This window comes from Acinonyx jubatus, chromosome C1, assembly GCF_027475565.1.
Source record: "Acinonyx jubatus isolate Ajub_Pintada_27869175 chromosome C1, VMU_Ajub_asm_v1.0, whole genome shotgun sequence".
Classification (NCBI taxonomy): Eukaryota; Metazoa; Chordata; class Mammalia; order Carnivora; family Felidae; genus Acinonyx; species Acinonyx jubatus.
Window position 1 is genome coordinate 77,689,074 of NC_069381.1, and position 21,076 is coordinate 77,710,149.

At 41.1% G+C, this 21,076-nt stretch overlaps 1 protein-coding gene, 1 long non-coding RNA gene and 1 other non-coding gene across 3 annotated transcripts in view; 2 read left to right on the top strand and 1 right to left on the bottom strand.

The window, feature by feature from the left end:
- Window positions 1–736, bottom strand: part of DIPK1A (divergent protein kinase domain 1A) — a 104,933-nt gene extending 104,197 nt beyond the window's left edge. Inside the window, exon 1 of the mRNA XM_027058581.2 lies at window positions 578–736. Within this exon, the coding sequence (XP_026914382.1) occupies window positions 578–631 (54 nt within the window). The 5' untranslated portion in view covers window positions 632–736. The remainder of the gene's footprint in view (window positions 1–577) is intronic.
- Window positions 737–3,757: 3,021 nt separating this feature from the next.
- On the top strand, window positions 3,758–20,705 carry LOC128313929 (uncharacterized). Its single transcript, XR_008295050.1, has 4 exons — window positions 3,758–4,045; window positions 13,815–13,881; window positions 14,300–14,348; window positions 15,385–20,705. It is a non-coding gene; the product is annotated as an uncharacterized LOC128313929 (long non-coding RNA).
- Window positions 9,031–9,096, top strand: LOC113599670 (small nucleolar RNA SNORD58). Its single transcript, XR_003420584.1, has one exon. It is a non-coding gene; the product is annotated as a small nucleolar RNA SNORD58 (small nucleolar RNA).
- Window positions 20,706–21,076: the final 371 nt, after the last annotated feature.

The following is a 21,076-nucleotide window of genomic DNA, read 5'->3' on the forward strand; positions in this document are numbered from 1 at the left end:
GTGAGATGGAAAGACCGAACCAAGGGGCTCAGCACAAGGCACACGTCGCTTCTCGGGGATTTGGAGAAACAGTGATATGACAAATTGCCATAATTTCCTAAAATATGGTGGAATGACACACCACCTTTCCAACCACAGACCGAAGACACAGAGTCTTGAAAAGCCGACGTGCGGGGCCCACAGGGGAGGAGGAGGAGAGCACCGGACCAGGGAGAAGCCGGCGGCACTTCCCGAGTCCAGGCTGCCGAGCCTCAACTGCTAGGGGCGTAGGGTCGCACCCGGGTCACGTCTCAGGGCTCTCAGAATGAGAGGGGCACCAGGGCGAGCCCGGGCGGGGCGACCTGGGCCCCGGAGCCCGGCGGCCAGGGCGCGAGAGGCGCCGGGGCAGCTGTGGGAGGCGCGGGCAGCGCAACCGTGGAGGCTGCGGCGCCCGGGCGGCCGGGGAGGGCGCGCCGCCAGGTGCCGGACGGCAGGGGGCAGCGGGTTTCGGGCGGGCGCCGACCCAGTGAGGGAGGAGGGAGGCGGGCGAATCCCGCGCGGCGAGGGAGGGCGCCCGGAGGGCTCGCCGCCGGCCTACCTGGAGGTAATAGGGTTTCCTTAGCCAGGCCCCCGGACAGAGACTCCTCGCCATGGTAATCACACATCGCCCCGCCGCGCCGCAGTCAGAGGCGGACCCGAGCGCAGGCGACCGGGCTCCCCGCCTTCCCCGGCCTCCCCGCCCCCAGCCCGCCCGGGCCCGCCCACTCCTCCGCCCCCGCGGCGGCGCGGGCCGGACTCCCCCCCAGCCCCTCTGCGGAGACAGCGGCCGGCCGCCCGAGGCTCTGCCTCCTGCTCTACTCGCCCCGCCGCCGCGGTTGTCAGAGCCGCTGCCGCCGACTCCGCCATAAAGGGGAGTCGCGCCTCGCCTCGGCCGACATAAATCCAACTGCGCCTCGCGCTTAAAGGGGAGGCGTGCGGAGGAGGCAGAGGGCGCCGCGGAAGCCCGGGTGTCGCACACTCCACGCGGGGAGGGGCGGGCCCGGCGAGGGGCCGCCGGCTCCCGACTCGCAACGCTGCGCTCTCCGCGCCTCCCGCCACCCAGCCACCCCTCCTGGCAGGACTGACGCTCGCAATGGATAGTGCTCCTTCAGTCGGGAAGTGTCTGGGCGGGCTGCATGGAAATTTAAGGGAAGCTTGGGGTTCCTTCCGTGGGGAGGGGCTCGTTCTCCCTCGCGCGCGGTGTCCGGTGCGGCCGGGGCAGGGGGCATCTGCCGCAATGGGTAAGGCCTACCGGCGAAGCCCTCGAGGACTGGGCTCTGCGCTTGTGGCGGAGCGAAAGCGGACGGGGCTCCTTTCCACTCAACTGAGTGTGCGCCTCCCCCCCGCCCCCCCAAGCCATTTCGCCTCTTAACGGCCTTAAACTTTTTTTTTTTATTACCTTTTTAAAAGTCTGACTTTTTAAAAGTTCGTATTGTTTTCAAACATATAAAGAGTTTTCCTGGCCCCATCCAGGAACCCTGACTCAAAAGAAAGTAAAGAAAAGTATTACTGAATTAAATGCAGTCCTGAAGATAGGAGACCTGGGACGTGGCAGAGCTACTCAGTGAAGGCTACATAACGGAGGGTGTGGTGTCTTTCTTTTGACAGTGAAGTCCAAATAAGGGAAAAAAGAACCACCCTAGTGGGAGAACAGCTGTTGATCCAAGAGACTTGTAATGAAGGAAGATGGGTTTTTGCTTCTTTTTACCCCACATACCACCTTTTCACGTGATGCCTACAAAGTTTAGGTACAACTCATTCTGGCCTGTTGCTCTGCCAAGTGTTTTCTCCAGAACCAAATCTTTACTGCGGTTTTTACCTAAACCTTGTTCTGGAGCTCTGCATTTCTGGAAAACAAAACAAAACAAAACAAAAACCTTCGTGCCTGCCCCTCCCCCAACGCACGTACTGACACGGGTTTTAAAATAGGGTAGGAAGTTATTGCTGGCAGATAAACCCATTTTTCATGGATTTTCAGTTTGGGTTAAGAAAATAGTAATTTCTGAGTTAGCTAAGAATGGATGCTCCGGGTTTAATTAATTCATTCATCCAATAAATATTAAGTACCCAGACATTATTCTATCGGGTTAGAAACCTGAATAAAACACAAAAATCCCAGCCCTTGTGGATATTACACTTTCAGGGTAGGGATAACAGGCAATAAATAATAAATGAAACAAGTAAAATCAAATAGGGTAATAAAGCTGATGGGGATATGAAAAAAGAAAACAGTGGAGATGAGAACTACAGGTAGTGTAGGTTTGAGGAGAAAGATCATGCATTCAATTTTGGACATGTGACATTTGAGGTCTTTTAGAAATCCAAGTGAAGTCTTGAGTAGGCAGTTGTATATATGAGTCTGGGGTTAAAGATAGTGGCTCAAGTGAGAGATACCAACATTTAGGTGATATTTATAACCATGAGACTGGACAAGGTCACCAAGAGAGTGAGTGTAAGTAGGAGAGAACCAAGGATAAAGCTGGCAAAGGAGACAGAAGGAGCAGCCAGTGAAAGAGGAGAACCCAGAGAGAGGTGCCTGGAAATCAGTGAAGATAGTGTATCAAGCAGGAATGAATGCTTATATGTAAGGACTGAGAACTAACCTTTGGATTTAGTACCATAGAGGCTATTGCTCAATGGAGCAGTGAGGGGAAATTTGATCTCTGTGGGTTGAATAAAAAATGGGAAGAGAGGAATTAGAGATGCCTAATACAATTCTTTTGAGAAGTTCTTTTGCAAAGAGGAGCCCAAAAATGGACAGTAACTGGTGGTGGAAGTGTAGTCAAAAGCAGATGGACCAAAAACTTGGGAGAAATACCTATTTTTGATGAGAATTTGATGAGAATTACCTGGAAGAGATCTGGAAGAAGAAAAATTAATGTAGGGTCAAGAAGAGAGAATTGCTGGAGCAGTGTCACTGAGAGGGAAAGAGTTTGGAATCTAGCACACAAGTGACAGGATCTTCTCTTGATAGGAGCACAGGTTCCTCTATGGGAAGAGGCAAGCAGTTGGGGAGGAGGGAAGGAGGGAATCTGTGGATATCTTCTCTGATCATTTGAGTTTTCTCAGAGATAAAGAAGGTAAGGTCATCAATAGAGGGAGGTGCAGAAGAGTAACAGAGGTTTGAGAAGAGAAGGTATGAAGTAGTTATCTAGGAGAATGGGAAGATGAATGGACTAGAGAGAAAAATCATATGCTTACTGAGTGCCATAAAGGACCCACCTGAGATCATGGTCATGAATTTAAGTGACATAAGTCAGTGTGATTGTGGTTTGGTTTTGTTTTTGCCCAATAATAACTGGCTGCAAGGATACAGGCTCAGAGTAGGCTTAGAATTTTATTTAATCAGGTTTTACCGAGGGAAGAGGAGCAAGCAATTTGAGAATGTAAGTAAGGGAGTTACGATTCTCCGAGTTTAAGGTGGGGGAAGAGTGGGTATGTGGAGATTAAGGACAGAGAAAATATTGTTGGATCAGTGAATTGCAAGTTTTTCGAGGGACTGTAGGAGTCCAAATAAAAGGCAACAATCTAGGGGCGCCTGGGTGAAGCGTCCGACTTCAGCCAGGTCACGATCTCGCGGTCTGTGAGTTCGAGCCCCGCGTCAGGCTCTGGGCTGATGGCTCAGAGCCTGGAGCCTGTTTCCGATTCTGTGTCTCCCTCTCTCTCTGCCCCTCCCCCGTTCATACTCTGTCTCTCTCTGTCCCAAAAAAAATAAATGTTGAAAAAAAATTAAAAAAAAAAGGCAACAATCTAAAAAGATGTATTTTTTCATATTCACTGACAGCTTTCAAGCCCCACCTCTTCTCTTCCCTGTGGCCTACAATGTGGGAAAACTGATAAGATGGCTCCTTTGGTGCTAGCAGAAAGTTCAAACCATTCGAGACCCAGCCCACTTAAGGGAAACTTCACTCTGGTCCTAGCCATCAATCACCATAAAACCCTAAGACAGTCTCCTTTCTCTTCTCCCTTAGGTTATATTTGTACCAGCCTAGGAGCCTGCCCAGCTCTCCACAGAAAGCTTCTGTGTGTGAGTAATAAAACATTTTTTTCAGATTTTATTTTTAAATAACCTCTACACCCAACATGGGGCTCAAACTCACAAGCCTGAGACCGAGAGCTGCACACTCCACCAACTGTGCACCATAAACCTTTTCATACTCTCTTGGTACATATGTGTGGCATCATCAGTCTCAACATCCAAACCAAATTTGAGGTGGAGGAGTCTGTCCTACTTCTTCTGCAGAGTGACCACAACAACATGGGAATTAGAGTGGGATGCATGAAAAGATTATGGACGGGGCGCCTGGGTGGCTCAGTTGGTTAAGCATCCGACTTCGACTCAGGTCATGATCTCATGGTTCATGGGTTCAAGCCCCACGTCAGGCTCCATGCTGACAGCACAGAGCCTGGAACCTGCTTCAGTTTCAGTGTTTCCCTCTCTGCCCCTCCCCTGCTCATGCTCTGTCTCTCTTTCTCTCCAAAATAAATAAAACATTTAAAAAAAAAAACAAAACAAGATCATGGAGAAGTAATGAAGTCTAGAGTGGAATACAACGATGGCAATAAATGCCTAAAGGGTGTGGAATACAGTGTCATTGGAAGAGAGTCAAAAAGAGTGTCATAAGGATGATCTATGTATATAATAAAAACAAGACTTAGAATTAGGAGAGGTGCTAATTGCTGGAGAAGGTACCAGTAGCCAAAAGATAAAGTCCTTGAAAAATAAGGCAGAGTGATACATGAGTTAGTAGGTGACTTCCACAATAGGAGAGTGACAACATCATAGGACACAAGTTAAAAAACAAAACAGGGGCACCTGGGTGGCTCAGTCAGTTGGGCATCTGACTTTCAGGTCATGATCTCTTGGTTCATGAGAGTGAGCCCTGCGTGGGGTTCCAAGCTGACAGTGCAGAATCTGCTTGGGATTCTCTCTCTCAAAATAAATAAATAAACTTAAAACAAAACAAAACAATTACTGGGCAGGGAGAGAAGTTCAGAAGGAGAGAGGAAGAACAGCCTGAAAGAAGCAATGAAGAGCAAGGAGGATTCCTATTCCACCTCCAAGTCCAGTGGCATGAGGTCTCTGGAAAGGTTGCAGAGAAAATTGGCATCCACAGAGGGGTGAACGAGGCTTGCTTTAGAACAGGTGAAGGAACTATTCAGAGAGGAGATTGAGGATACAGATGATGAAGGACCATGAATTCCAGAGGATATGCAGTGAAAGATCTCAGAAATTGGGGAATGGTAGGAAAAGTGTTCAGAAAAGGTGGTATGAAGAGCCTTGAGTGGGTCAGTGGGTGGAGGATGAAGGGTGATTTGGGAGACTGGAATTTTTTCGTAGTAAGGTATATAAACAGGGATAGCAAAGGCAAATTGTTGAACTTAATGAGAAGAAATGATTGCTCAGTTTTTTATTTAGAGTCAACAAAGATTAAATGTAGTTAATACTTTCTTATTTGCAAGGGGAAAATTAGTTTACATCATTTTCATTTCAAATTTGGGTTGTTTTTCCTGTCATCACGTGTTCTAGGAGCCTGAGAGAGAAACATGGGGCTAGAGCAATCCCCTAGGGTCCACTCTGGGTGCATCATTATAGGTGGGTTTGATGAGCCCTCATACCACTGGACTTGTACTTTTGGCTGTGTTGTTTTTTTTTTTTTTTAATGTTTATTTATTTAATTTAAGAGAGAGAAAGAGCACAGGGGAGGGGCAGAGAGAGAGAGGGAGAGAGAATCCCAAGCAAGCTCTGTGCTGACAGCAGAGCCCCTATGAAGAATTCAATCTCACAACAGTGAGATCATAACCTGAGCCGAAATCAAGAGTTGAACGCTTAACCTAATGAGCCACCCAGCGGCTTCATACTTTTGATTTTAAATCCACCTTTATGTGTTCCTAGATGGACCCAAGCAGGTTGGCCTATGGCAAATTTGAGTAAGAAACTGCCTCTTGATTTGGCCCTCCTTTGCACTCTCATTACAGTAGCCCTGCAAATTCTTGAATTTGTATGTTGGACCTATCTGATAGACATCTAAATTTACCTGTTTACCTGGCACTCATTCTTATAGAACTTAAAAGTTTTCTGTTTTTGTAAGTAAAAGCTAGCTAATCCAAAACTAATCCATATGATAGTATTCAGAGGTGCTAATTTTTCATCATGTAACATAACTTGGCCTTCCATGGGCAAAGGAGTGACCCCATTAGTTCAAGTACAAGTGACCCTTGAACAGCATGGGTTTGAACTTTGCTGATCCCTCATACGTATATTTTTTGCAGTGCAGTACTCTAAGTGTATTTTTTCTTCTTTACAATTTTCTTAATATTGTTTTCTTTAGCTTAGTTTACTGTAAGCATATAGCATATAATAATATAATGTACAAAATATGTGTTAACCAACTATTTATGTTATTGGTAAGGCTTCAGGTCAATAGTAGGATATTAAGTTTTTGGAGAGTCAAAAGTTATGCACAGATCTTTGCACGGTGGGGGAGTTGGCGCCCCTAACCCCCATGTAACTCAAGGGTCAACTGTGTAGGAAAATAGTCTTGAACTTTCAGTAGTCTTTAAACCTTTTGGTTTATATACTCTCAAAAGAATTTTGAAAAATACATCTATCCCTATTTATATATCAGTGTCCAAAATTTTTATCATAAAATAAAACAATTGTAAAGGAAACCATTTCAATGTTACATTGTAAATATTGGCATTTAAAAATAATGGGGCGCCTGGGTGGCGCAGTCGGTTAAGCGTCCGACTTCAGCCAGGTCACGATCTCGCGGTCCGTGAGTTCGAGCCCCGCATCAGGCTCTGGGCTGATGGTTCAGAGCCTGGAGCCTGTTTCCGATTCTGTGTCTCCCTCTCTCTCTGCCCCTCCCCCGTTCATGCTCTGTCTCTCTCTGTCCCAAAAATAAACGTTAAAAAAAATAAAAAAAAAAAGTATAGATTGAGAAGTCTTAATCCCACATTCATGCCTTTCTTCCTTGTCCCTACCCTATAAAGATAATCACTCATTAATTTTTAATGTATTCTTCCCGTGCCAGTGTTCCTTTATATAAATAAAAGCAAAATTGAATATGTATTTTTAAATTGAATATATATTTCATCCCCCCTTTTCTTATATAAAAGATGGATTGCTTTATTACATTTTTAAAAACTGTAGAATTACAATGTACTGATTAGGTTAATGAAAATGCACAAATTAGACAAATATCAAACCACAACCCTGATAAGAAATCTTCCTTTTCCTTTTCCTTTTCCCTTGAGTGTGGGGTTGGGTCACAAACTCAACTCACATTCTTCAAGGACATTTCAAAAGCCTATGGTGCTTTTAGTTCTTTGAATTCAATACCAGTGACAGCCGAGGTTGCAAATGGCAGCCCTGGGCAGGCATGTTTTGTTTGGGTGGTCCAACATTTACAGATTGACACATTTTACATAAAGATCCAGATTTCTGACTCTTGTGAAAATTGGATGATCAGCCAACCAAAGATTTCATCATTCAGTCAGCAACAATGAACTGGTGCTGAGTACAGCACCCTCCTCTTATCTGGGCCGGTGCTCTGGGGTTTGCCCCAGTCTCCCCTCACTCCCTAATATTGCTGCCTCAGCCCCTAGCACTTATTTCTCTTTCCAGGCTGGTCCCTGTAGGCATCTGACTTTGCAACCTCTGAGTTAACCTCTTTGTGAGTGATTTGGGAAAGTAGACACAATCAGGAATTTCTTTGAAGCTTCAAAATGGGAAGCAGGAAAAGGATGAGTAGAGAGAATAGAAGGAAGAGATTAGACTCTGAATTAGAGATTCAATGAAAAAACAGCCCCTGTTTTATGTGAGATTCCCCAGAGAACAGGACAGACTAATTAATAATTTATTTACACTGATTCCTGGGGTGCAAATTCAGTCACTACCATGCACTAGAATGGTAAGGCAAGGTGGTGACTGAATTTGCACCCCAGGAAAAATTAAGTCTGTTGTGATATAGTCATGAGAACCTAAGACTGAAATGAGAGAAGGGGCGTTAAAATAAAAGACTTCATAGAGAGAAAGAAAGAAAGAGAGAGAGAAAGAAAGAAAGAAGCTAAAATGAAAGACAGGGCACACATTTATCTTCTATGAAAAGGCAAACTGGGGGGCATCTGGGTGGCTCAGTCCGTTGAGTGTCCAACTTCGGCTCAGGTCATGGTCTCGTGGTTTGTGGGTTCAAGCCCCGCATCAGGCTCTGTGCTGACCACTTGCTCAGAGCCTGGAGCCTGCTTTGGATTCCGTGTCTCCTTCTCTCTCTGCCCCTGCCCCGCTCACGCTTTGTCTCACTCTGTTTCTCAAAAATAAATAAATGTAAAAGAAATAAATAAATAAGGCAAATTGGATATTGATTTTTAAAAATATGATGATTCTCTAATTGTCCATTGATACCACTATCAAATATTACCAATCTATTGTGTCAAAAATGTTATAAAATTATGTTAGGAGTATAGAACACAAGAAATTTAATATGAAGTAGAACAGGCATTTTGTGTATCTGGTTTTTAAATATAGAACGCTTTAAAAAAGGAATGATTACAATTTGACAGCAAATTCTAATTCATATTATGTCCTTAATGCCTAGCACAGCACCTGGTGTATAGAAGGTTTTGCTGAAAGAATGAATGAATAAATGAGGCTGTCTAGGAGGACAAAAAAATAAAAAAATAGAATAGGTTTTAAAGATGTTTTTAACTGAAAAATAACATTCAAAATCTGAAACTGAATCACAGTTGAATGACAGTCTTATTCTATTTCTTATTCTTATTGGTACATTCCCTGAAGAAATGTTATAGTTTTTTGGGAATTGTTCCTCAAGAAAAGGAACAGCCTATAATACTTTGGTGCTAAGATTTTGTCTGAATTGAGGCATAACACTCTAATTCTGAAAATTAAAATTCCCCCAGTGAAAACATGGCAGTAAAAGACTTACATCAAGAATTCACAATGACCATAGCAAGCATATCAGAAATTATCATATAAAACTTGTTACATGGCTGCAGTGATGGCATTTCTCAGGACACCTTCAGGTTAATCATGAAAACAACTATTCTCTGAGCACCTGCTGGGGAAAAAAAAACTTGCTAGTTATTGAAGTTATTGAAGAGTTTGCTTTATAATGGTGGGTTATGGTCTTCAGCAGGATACCAACTTATCCTGAAACTGAGAGTTTTTCAGCCTCTGCAATGGTCTGCAATGGTCTCCTATGGAATCTCCTATAGAATAATTGTCAAAGTTATAACATTTAAATGCATTCCACAATCTGGTTTCCCTATTTTATGTATAAAGATATGTCATGCTCTCTACAGAAGGGGAAAATTGCATACTTAATACAGCAAGAGGTGGCCTGGTATCACACTACAGAGCACTGTTTATTAGGGTGATTGTGGTGTTGTCTTCCTTCTGAAGACCAGTCCAAAATATTTCCCAGTTCTCTTGAGCACAGGAATAACCATCCAAATCCAGGAAACATCCAATTCTCTCAGACGACAGCAGAGATCTTAGGAGACCCAGATGTTTCCTCACTGATTACCCCCAGTAAAATCCAGTCAGAACCAACCAATTCAGAAAATGTAATGAGGGTTCAGACTTCTTATGGAGCATATTCCTTATCTTTTCCCAAGTTTTTTTTTTCCTTTTTTTCCCCAGTGTTTCTTATTTCCATGTAGTGATTAGGAGCTAAAAACAGGTTAAAAATGGAGACAGATTCTGTTTGTCTGGTTCCACTACTTTCTAACTGTGTGACCTTCTCGAGCAAGTTACTTAAAATTTCCATGCCTCAGTTTCATCTTTAATAGTAGGTTAATAAACCCATGTAATGATTAAATGGGGCTATATGTTATAAAGTTCTTAGCTAATACACACACATCCATGTCTAAAAATGCCATGCTGGAAAACCATGAGCAATCACTTTTTTTTTTTAAGTGAAAAATTCAATAAAAGGAGTTTTTTACTTCAAAAGCATAACTGGGTAAATAGATAAATTTACATCATTCCTGTGAAATTTCTTATTCAACAAATTCATGGAGAGCCAACATCTTCAACAAACCCTCCCAAAAAAGTTTAGGTAAAAATCCACTTTTGAGTTTTAGGGGAATGAGCTTTCCTACACAATTTTTTTAGTAAACAAAACTAGTTCCTTTAAGTACCAGCTCTTGTAATAATTTTGACCATTGTTACATCAATAGAGATCTTTTTAAACTATGTCACCTATATCTCTGTCTTGTTAAACAGATTATAATGAACACAGCTTAACAATTTCTTGATACTATAGGTTCACACCATATAGAATCACATATCTGGCACCTTGGAAGTAGGCTGAGTTTTGCCCACTAATACCAGAGAAGGGAAGAGAACCAGACTTGAACATATCCACTGGGATAGGATTGGAACTTGGGGTTACTGACATGTTAACAAGTGCTCAAAATATTTCAAGGTATCAGGCCATAGTTCACCAAAGCAGTTGTCAGTGGGTGGCCAAAGGCAGCAGTTGAACACACAGTCAAGTTGACACAAAATCAAATAGCTCAGAGGGAGATAGTTTTCTGGGATTCAGACCAGCAGACTGGAGGTGGTAACTGGCAGGACTGTCCAAAGATTGTCAGGTTCTATAATCACGACCTGTGTAAAGGGCAGGGCTCCAAATCTAGAGGTGACAGCTGTACTGGGAAGGCAATTGGAAGATAAATTGTGGAACAGAGACCAAGGCAAAGATTTAATTATAAGGGTAGGAACACACGAAGAGAGTTAAAGTCTAGGATATTATCAAGGTGAAACCAGTGCAAGGATGACTTGGCCCTGGATCATAGACTGTGGAGCTGGAATTGGTTAAAAATCTTTCTCAGGTAAGGAAAGGTTGGGTAATTTGCCCAAGGTCATGCTATGAAGATGCACAGTCAGAATTCTACCACAGGATGTCTGACTCCCTACATATTTCTGCTGCTTTGCTCTGTTCACTTTAAAATAAAACAAAGGTTATACTTTTATGGAAAATATAGAAATGACGGAATTTGTTTTTTCTGATTCCAAGGAAAATTCCAACTCTAAAATTCTAGAGTCACATAATTTATTATTTTTGAAGGGACAAGAGTGAGTTGCCCATTTAATTACAAGAAATATATATTGAGGGCTGCCGGGGTGGCTCAGTTGGTTAAGCATCTGACTTCGGCTCGAGTTGTTATCTTGCGGTTTGTGGGTTTAAGCCCCGCATTGGGCTCTGCGCTGGCAGTGTGGAGCCTGGTTGGGATTCTCTCTCTCTCCTTCTCTCTTTCCCTCTCTCTCTCTCTCTCTCACTTCCCTCTCCCTCTCTCCCTCCCTCGCCCCTTCCCCACTTGCACCCTATCTCTCAAAATAAATAAATAAACTTAAAAAAAAGAAGAAAAATATATTGATGGTATGGAATAGCTTGCTATATGCGTAACTTAGGAATTAACTCTTTTAGGAGCCCTTGGGTGGCTCAGTCAGTTAAGCATCCGATTCTTGATTTCAGCTCAGGTCATGATCTCGTGGTTCATGAGTTCGAGCCCCACATTGGGCTCTGTGGTGGCAGCACGGAGACTGCTTGGGATTCTTTCTCTCTCCCTCCCTTTCTGCCCCTCCCCTGCTCTCTCTCTCTCTCAAAATAAATAAGCATTACAAATATTTTAAAAAGAATTAAAATTCCTACAACTTAAAATTAAAAAAAATAATAAAAATTCCTACAACTTAAAATTAAGCTTTTCCAAAGGAGGCTGTATATCCCTATGAAAATAGCACAGTTCAGTTAGATTTGAAATTAAACACATTTCAGGGCGCCTGGGTGGCTCAGTGGGTTAAGCAGCTGACTTTGGCTCAGGTCATGATCTCACAGTCCGTGAGTTCGGGCCCCGCGTCGGGCTCTGTGCTGACAGCTCAGAGCCTGGAGCCTGTTTCAGATTCTGTGTCTCCCTCTCTCTGACCCTCCCCCGTTCATGCTCTGTCTCTCTCTGTCTCAAAAATAAATAAACGTTAACAAAAATAAAAAATAAAAAAAATAAACACATTTCAAATATGGCACACTAAAAATACATTCTCTATTATAAGTGTTTGTAAATGTTAAGATATTTACCCATTAAAACATATCTAAATTCACATATTAAAAATTTGGTAATAAACTAAAAGCAGTTAGTTTAAAGGAACAAGATTTTCTTGATATGAAAAATAGAGTATTATTAAGAATCAGTGATCTATCATATTTATTATTTTACATTCTTCTTAGATGATTTGTATTTTATTGTCTGTTTTACCAATGATAAGTATCTTTCTTTTGAATTCAGATCTTTAAAAAAATTTTTTTTAATGTTTATTTATTTTTGAGAGAGACAGAGGCAGAATGCGAGTGGGTTAAGGGCAGAGAGAGGGAGACACAGAATCCAAAGCAGGCTCCAGGCTCTGAGCTGTCAGCACAGAGCCAGACACGGAGCTCGAACTCACGAGCTGTGAGATCATGACCTGAGCTGAAGTCAGACGCTCAACCGACTGAGCCACCCAGGCGGCCCTGAATTCAGATCTTTTTAACTTTATGTTCCCTATTATTGTTTTCCTGAGATTCAAATCTAAAAAAGCTAGCAACCCTATACTCCAATCTTGCATTTCCTCTTTCCAAAAGGGTATTTCCTCTTGATCGCTACACCTAAAACTCTAAAAATGTCAGTTCTGGAATTGGTGGTGCTTTGTAAAAACAGGTTGAAAAAATCAAGCAGGTAAGGGAAGTTGAAAGTGAATATCTGCTAGGCATTGGGGACAGGCTTGGAAAAACAGAAGTAGAGAAGTACACAAAAACCAAACAACAGGAAAAATCAGTACGCAAGAACCAAATAGAGGCAGAATTCAGAATGTGCCAGAAATCAGGCAAAGACACCAAATTGACCAGAAATCCCAAAAGAATGCCTTAAATGACCAGGAATGTCAAAAACTAGGCAGATGGTTAGGAACCCAGTGAGCAAACAGGTGATCAGGAGGTAAGAGTGCAGCCTCTGCAAGAGATGACAGAATCAAGCACCCAAGCAAAGATGTCTACAAGGAAACCTTGATTCTCAGGACAAATGCCTATGTCGTTCACAAATGGTGTCCAACTTGATGCTGTCAGGAGAAGTAGGAAAGAAGAAATCTAGTTGCTGAGGGAATATTGAATTGGAGCAACCAGAGCAGGTCCTCCTTTTTTTCCTTTTGTTAACAAAAAATTTGACTGCATGACTAGAGAGCTGGCTCATTTTCTTCACTTTTGGATACTTTTATTCAAATAAGAATTCACAGCACTCTGTTGCTCTCTTCCTAGGTGATGTGGTGTTCTTAATTGGTTCTCACAGATGTTGCACTGATTCAGGTCTTGGCAAGGGACTTACAGCATCTCAGGACAAGTTGAGAACTGAAAATAGACCCTGTCCATTGACTCAGCAGGATTGGAGAGCTTGCTTCTTAATAATCCTGCACTAAGTTAGAACTCATGTCTAGGACATCCTATTCCATCCCATTGCGGGTCTGATTTTCTTGTAAAGGTAGTTTTATTATTAAAACAGAAGTATTGACAGATGTTATATTCTCCTTCATTACAGAATGCAAGCCAAGTTCTACAGATATGAACGTTGGGTGATATTTCCCTTCTCTTTATAAAGTACAGGTCTTACAGAACTCACTCCCTGTAAAAGTCAACTGGGGAAACAGAATCTTTTATCTTTATTGGCAGAAGGGTTTATCTATTTCATTTCCTTTTTTTTCAGCTGGGGGACCAGTCCTCCCTCATTTGTGGTTTCGCTTCCCACAGTTTCAGTTACCCATGGTCAACCGCGAGCCAGAAGCAGATGATCCTCTTTCTGACATACTCTCGGAAGGTCAGTAGCAGCCTAACACTACGTTACAATGCCCATGTCATTCACCTTACTTCACCTCATCACATAGACATCTAATCATCTCACAACATCACAAGAAGTAGGGTGAGTACAGTATGATAAGATGTTTTGAGAGAGAGAGAAACACCATATTCACATAACTTTCATTACAGTATATTATTATAATTGTTCTTTTTTATTATTATCATTAATATATTACTGTGCCTAATATATATATTAAGCTTTATCATAGGCGGGTGTGTGTAGGAAGAGACATAGTATGGTCATGTCTTACCTGATGGGGGTTGATAGCAGAAGTTGAGGTCATTTTCTGAAAAGATAAGATTTATTTTACATCAGGCTCATGGAATGAGTACTGGTGGATACAATTTTTCCTTTCCTTCCTCATTGTCACTGTAAGGTCTGACAGGCAACTTTGGACCACATCCAGTCTTGTTGAGGTGCCCGTGGTGAGTGATATCTTTGTGGATTTGGATCAGACTACCTGAGTTTGAATTCCAGTTCTATAATTTTTCAGTTATGTATTTTTGAGTAAGTTATCTAATTTCTCTGGTTACTAGTTTTCTTATCTCTAAAAGATTAAAAATGATACTTAAGTCATAGGCCACTTGTGTGAATTAAACAAAATAACATAGCTGAAAGTGTCTTGCATATTGTAAGTTTTCTGTGGACATTAACAAAACCGTTAAGTAAAAGCATTGGTACCAAGACGGTGGGGCAGACACTGTTTCCCTTTTGGCTATCATCACAAGACTATTTACATGTGAGACTGTTCTTTCACTGTGCATAATTTGATTAAAAGACAAAAAACAAAAAAATTCCCCAAGGGCCTCCCTCCCCCCCCCCCCCCCCGCCAAAAGTAAATGGTTTTTCCCTTAGGTAAATGGAAATTTCCAGTATGCTGGTCCCTAGAGAAAGTTTAGCTTAAATCCCCTTGTAACTTTAACAGTAGCTTGGTAGGTAGCTCAGCATCACCATGCGGTTAAAGATCAGTGTTCTTGTGGCCCCTGGGTCGCTCAGTCAGTTAAGCGACCAACTCTTGATCTCAGCTCAGATCATGATCTCACAGTTCATGGCTCTGTGCTGACATCGTGGAGTCTGCTTGGGATTCTCTCTCTCTTCCCCTCTCTCTCTGTCCCTCCCTCACTCACTCCCCTCCACTCAAAATAAATAAATATTAAAAAAAAAGAAAAAGATCAGTGTTCTACAGCCAGGATAACAGGCTTTAAAAAGTTGGATCACTTATCATAGCTCACACAGTTAGTCATTATTTAAAACAGTTCAGTGGTTTACTCGGTTCCACTTGCATACTCCTGTAGCCTCAGCTAGCACCACTGTCCCTCAAATGTCTGCATTTACCCACAGGGCTTTTCTTGCAGTTCCTCCATTGCACTGTGCTCCATCCTGCCACAAGGCTTTTGCAAATGCTGTTCTCACTTCCCCAAATGCTTCTTGCCTTTTCTTATCCTCTCCCCAAACTCCTAGTTGTCCTGCAAGATATCAATTCAAACAAGTCTTCCCTGACTCCCAAGACAGGTTCTGATCCCACATCACATGCTCCCAAAGCCTGTTCATGACAAGTAAGTACATTTGTGGGATTATAAGACTAGTGTTGTTTTTTTTTTCACTTTTAGATTATAAACTCTTTCAGGACGTAGGCCCTGTCTGGTTTTTGTTTACTATTGTATCTATAGAACCTAACTGCATGCCTGGTACATAGTAAACTAGTAATAAATATTTTGAAAAATAAATAAATTAACTTAGTCTGGAGCATAAGTCCATAAGCTTAAGCTTACGACTTTTTTTTTTGTCACTAACCAAAACATAATAGCTTGATCTAGACGATGTTGACTTCATAGGGGTCTGTGATTCTCATGGTCACTCTAGTGTTGTGACAACAGGGTTTAATGTTAATGTTGAAGACAATGGTATTAATATGGTATAGTCAGAAGCCTTGTTGAAGACTTTGGAATCCTAGTTTGAATCATGAGAGGTTTAGCAAATTTGTTCTCCAAAGTGAAAGTGGATCCCTTATTACTCTTTATTCAAAAAAAGGAAGGGGTGGAGCTTTGGAATCATTTATAGAAATACATGATACATAACAATAAAAATGTATTAACATAAATGAGGAAAAGGGGCAAAGAGTAAGTTAAAAAGTAGAAAAATACTGGGGTGCCTGGGTGACTTAATTGAGCATCCTACTTCGGCTCAGGTCCTGATCTTATGGTCCATGAGTTTGAGCCCTACATTGGGCTCTCTGCTGTCAGCACAGAGCCCACTTTGGATCTTCTGTCCCTCTCTCTCTGTGTCCCTCCCCCACTTGCTCTCTCTCTCTCAAAAATAAGTAAGACATTTTTAAAAAGCAGAAAAATAGGGGTGTCTGGGTGTTTAAGTGTCCAATTTCGGCTCAGGTCATGATCTCACAGTTTGTGAGTTCAAGTCCCACATCAGGCTCTGTGCTGACAGCCCAGAGGCTGGAACCTGCCTCAGATTCTGTGTCTCCCTCTCTTCTCTTCCCCATTCCTACTCTCTCTCTCTCTCTCTCTCTCTCAAAAATAAACATGAAAAAATTTAATTAATGTAATATAATGTATAATATAGTATAATGTATAACATCCAGGCACTGAAATTCATCCTTGTACTTCTGTATAGGCAGTAGGAAGCACACAAATTTGGCTTAGAGTTGCATAGTAGTGAAGGGAAAGCAGAGCTACTGCAAGATTTATAGTGTGAATAGCAAAAGATAAAAGAGGACCAGATGCTCAGGAAGAAACACAGCTTTTCCTATATTATTGTGATATCTAGATAATGTTCTCAATAACAATCCTACCATATATACAATGATAGATGTAATGTGGTTGTTTCTTAAAACACCTCTCAGTGTACACTCAAGGCACAATGACAAAATATAGGACAGAAAAGGGCATGTCCTGAGGGAGATGGATGTTGAGACAATGCGGCCCCAGAAATCTCTCCAAGGATCTATCTCCAAACCTGACAGAATTTAAATGTCTGGAGAAGGAGCCCATTCCCATTGGGCCATTCTCCCTGGATGTGATTTTTATAGCAAAACTTTTGCTAATAATTCAACACCAGATAACTCAAGGTTATATTTTCTGAGAAGAATCTAGGGGCGCTTGGGTGGCTCAGTCAGTTGTAGATCAGTCAGTTAAGTGTCCGACTCTTGATTTTGGCTTAGGTCATGATCTCATGGTTCACGAGTTCGAGCCCCATGTCGGGCTCTGCACTGACACCACAGCACCTGTTTGGGATTCTCTCTCTCCCTCTCTTTCTGCTTGCACTTTCTCTCTCTCTTTCTCCCTCTCTATCTCTCTCTCAAATTAAATAAATAAACACTTAAAAATAATCTAAAATATAGAAGTTGTATGGTATAATTAAGCATAATCAACATAGAATTAATACCCTTTATGAAAGGAAAACATCTAACCAGTATGCCAAAATATAAAGCCACCAAACTTTTGCATGGAGGTAGAACTAGAAAATGCAGGGCAAAGATTTTCCTCAGATTATATTTTTGGGTCTATTTCAGCATACACACCTAACAGGCATACAGGACTAATTCACAGCAGGAATAATTTTTTTAAGAGAGCTTTAATTCCAAGAGTATAAGCACTCATGAAATATCCAAAAGACACAGAAAGTCTTCCTACCCTCATCTTCTCTATTCTAACTGCCTGTGGGTAACCATGGATGGTTTCTTGTGTCTCCTTCCAGACCTTTGTCTATGTGCAATCCTGAGAAAATCCATGGGGGAGATAGAGGGGATCCTGATGCCCCTAACACTGTTATATAATGATTCTGTGTGTGTGTGTGTGTGTGTGTGTGTGTGTGTGTGTGTGTCTTTCTTTCTGTCTCTCTCTCTGTATCTCTCTCTGTGTCTCTCTGTCCCTTTCTCTCTCTCTTCATGGAAAGGAGGTAAGATGAACAGGCTGTAACTGTTGTCTATTATTCTTAAGGTACACCAAGATCTGTGGTCCTTCCAAGAAGATAGGACTCATCTTTGCAATAAAGGAAAATTTATGAAGCATCCATAAAAACCCTGCTTTAAGCTTCTTAGTATAAAAAGCAATGCTTGTTTTTTGTGTTTCTACAAAAGACTGAGGAGAAACCTGTCAGTCCCTCAGGGTCTCAAGTAAGAGGCCAAGACTGGCCATCACCATGGATTCATAACTTTTGAAAGTAATAGAAATCATCCGAACATCTTCCTGTTTTGGAACATTTGTTTGCTTAGTTTGGCAGGGGTTTGGCGGAGGGAAAGGACATCCCTCCTGTTGTTGATGCTCATTGGCTAGCTAAAAGAACTCACTCTGGGGCCCAGTCCCATATAGATCATTGAGCAAGCTCACCTTCAGGTGAACAGGCAAGGGTAGTGTGGTTAGTATCAAAGCTTTGACTGGTTGAATTACAAAATATCACACATGCACACATACACAGACACATACACATGCACACTCCTCATTTGCAATAAAACAAAACAAAACTAACCTCTTTTACAACTCTCTCTCTTAGTATCCTTTCGTTTGTGTCTCATTGTGATTAAAAAAAATTTTTTTTTTATTTTAGAGAGAGCGTGCATGAGTGGGGAGAGGGGCAGAGGGAGAGAGAGAGAATCTCATGCAGGCTTCATGCTCAGAGCAGAGCCCAAATGGGTGGGGGGAGGGGTTGGTCCCACAACCCTCGGATCATGACCAGAGCTGAAATCAAGAGTCTGACGTTCAACAGACTGAGCCATCCAGGCGCCCCTAGTTAAAAATTTTTTAAAACCTCACATTAACTATCCATAACACTAACTTCCTTACTTCCTTCAAGTCCTTGGTAAACTATCACTTTTACAAATTTTAAATACCTTTATTGAGGTGTAAGTGGTATACAGTAAACTGTACATGTTTGAAATGTACAATTTGATGTTTTAATGTATGTAGATACCTGTGAAGCAATCACCACAGTCAAAATAGGCAATGTATTCATCACTTATACAAGTTTTCATGTCCCTATGGATCCTCTCCCTAGCTACTCCCTAACCAGGTAACCACTAATCTATTTTCTATCGCCATAGATTAGTTTGCATTGTCTAGAGTTTTAATAACACAGTATGTATGTACACTTTTTATTTTATTTTAGTCAGAATTCTTTTACTTACCATAATTATTTTGAGATTCATTCACGTTGTTGTATGTATCAATAGTTCATTGTGTTCTATTCTGAGTAGTACACCATTGTATGGCTATATCACAATTTGTTTGCACATTTATCCATTAACATTTGGGTTGTTCCAACTTTTTGACTATTACAAATAAATCTGTTATGAACACTCAGGTACAAGTATTTGTATACACTTATGTTGACTTTCCTCTTGGGTAAATACCTAGGAGTTTGGCTTGATCATGTGATAAGTGTATATTTAACTTCTTAAAAGACTTCCAAACCAGTTGATATTGTCTTATATTCCCATAAACAGAGTATGAAGTTTCAGTTTTTCCACATCATTGTCAATATTTCATATTATCTTTTTTTTAAGAAATAATAGGTTTTTTTAAAAAAAGTTTTTAGTATTTATTTTTGAGAGAGAGAGAGAGAAACAGGGCACAAGCAGGGGAGGAGCAGAGAGAGAGGGAGACACAGAATCCAAAACAGGCTCCAGGCTCTGAGCTGTCAGCACAGAGCCTGATGTGGGGCTCGAACCCATGGACCATAAGATCATGACCTGATACGAAGTCAGATGCCCAACCAACTGAGCCACCCAGGCACCCTGATACTTCATATCTATTTTTTCATTATAATGGCTGCATAGTGGTAGGTATGGTTTTAATTTGCATTTCCCTAATGACTAATAATATTGAGCATCTTTTTATGTGCTTTTTTGCCATCCATATATTTTCTTTGGTGAAGATATTCAAATCTTTTGCTCATTTTTTATTGGATTATTTGTCTCTTTATTCAGTTTCTCCTAGTCAGTGGCTTGCATTTTTATTTCCTAAACAATATCTTTTGAAGATAAAAATGTTTAATTTTGATGAAGTCTAATTTATTGCTTTTATTTTATGGATTATTCTTTTGGTATTATATCTTAGAAATGTCTACCTAACTTAAGATCACAAACATTTTACACTGTTTTTTCAGAAGCATAATTTTTTTAGATTTTACATCTAGGTTATGGTCCATTTTGAGTTCATTTCTGCATATAGCATGAGGTATAGATTGTTTTTAATGTTTATTTATTTTGGAGAGAGAGAAAGAGACAGAGTGTGAGCAGGGAGGGGCAGAAAGAGAGGGAGACACAGAATCCGAAGCAGGCTCCAGACTCTGAGCAGTCAGCACAGAGCCCTATGCGAGGCTTGAACTCACAAACCGTGAGATCATGACTTAAGCTAAAGTCGGACGTGTAACCAACTGAGCCATCCAGGCTCCCCCCGCCTTTTTTTAAATGTTTATTTATTTTGGAGAGAGATAGAGAGAGACAGAGTACGAGCAGGGGAGGGCAGAGAGAGAGGGAGGTATGAAGTATAGATTTAAGTTCATTGGTTTGTATCTGGATATACAGTTATTCCAACACCATTTATTGAAAAGACTCTCGTTTTTCACTGAATTTACTTTGTACGTTTGTTGAAAATCAGTTGTCCATAATATATGGTGTTTTTCCCAAAGTATCTATTGTATTAATTTATTTGTCTGTCTTTACACCAATATCACATAGTCTTGAATAGTGTAACTTTATAAGAAGTCTTGAATTTGGGTAATATTTACTCTCCAACTTTGTTCTTTTTTTCTTTTTTCAAAATTGTTTGGCTATTAAAATATGTTTGCATTTCCACATGAATTTTAGAGTTAGCTTATCAATTTCTATGAAAACGTTGACTGAGATTTTCATTGGAATTGCATTGAATCTAGAGAACAAATTGGGGGAGAAGTGACATCTGAACAATATTGAGTCTTTTGACTCATGTACAAGGTGTGGCTTTCAATATATTTAGTGTTTCTTTCAATAACATTTTATAGTTTTCAATATACAAGCCTTTCACATCTTATGTCAGATTTGTCTCTAAGTATTTCATATTTTTGATACTATTGTAAATAGTATGTTAAAATTTCAATTCCAATTGTTTATTGGAAATATACAGGAATACAATAGATTTTTGTAGGTTAATATTGTGTGCTG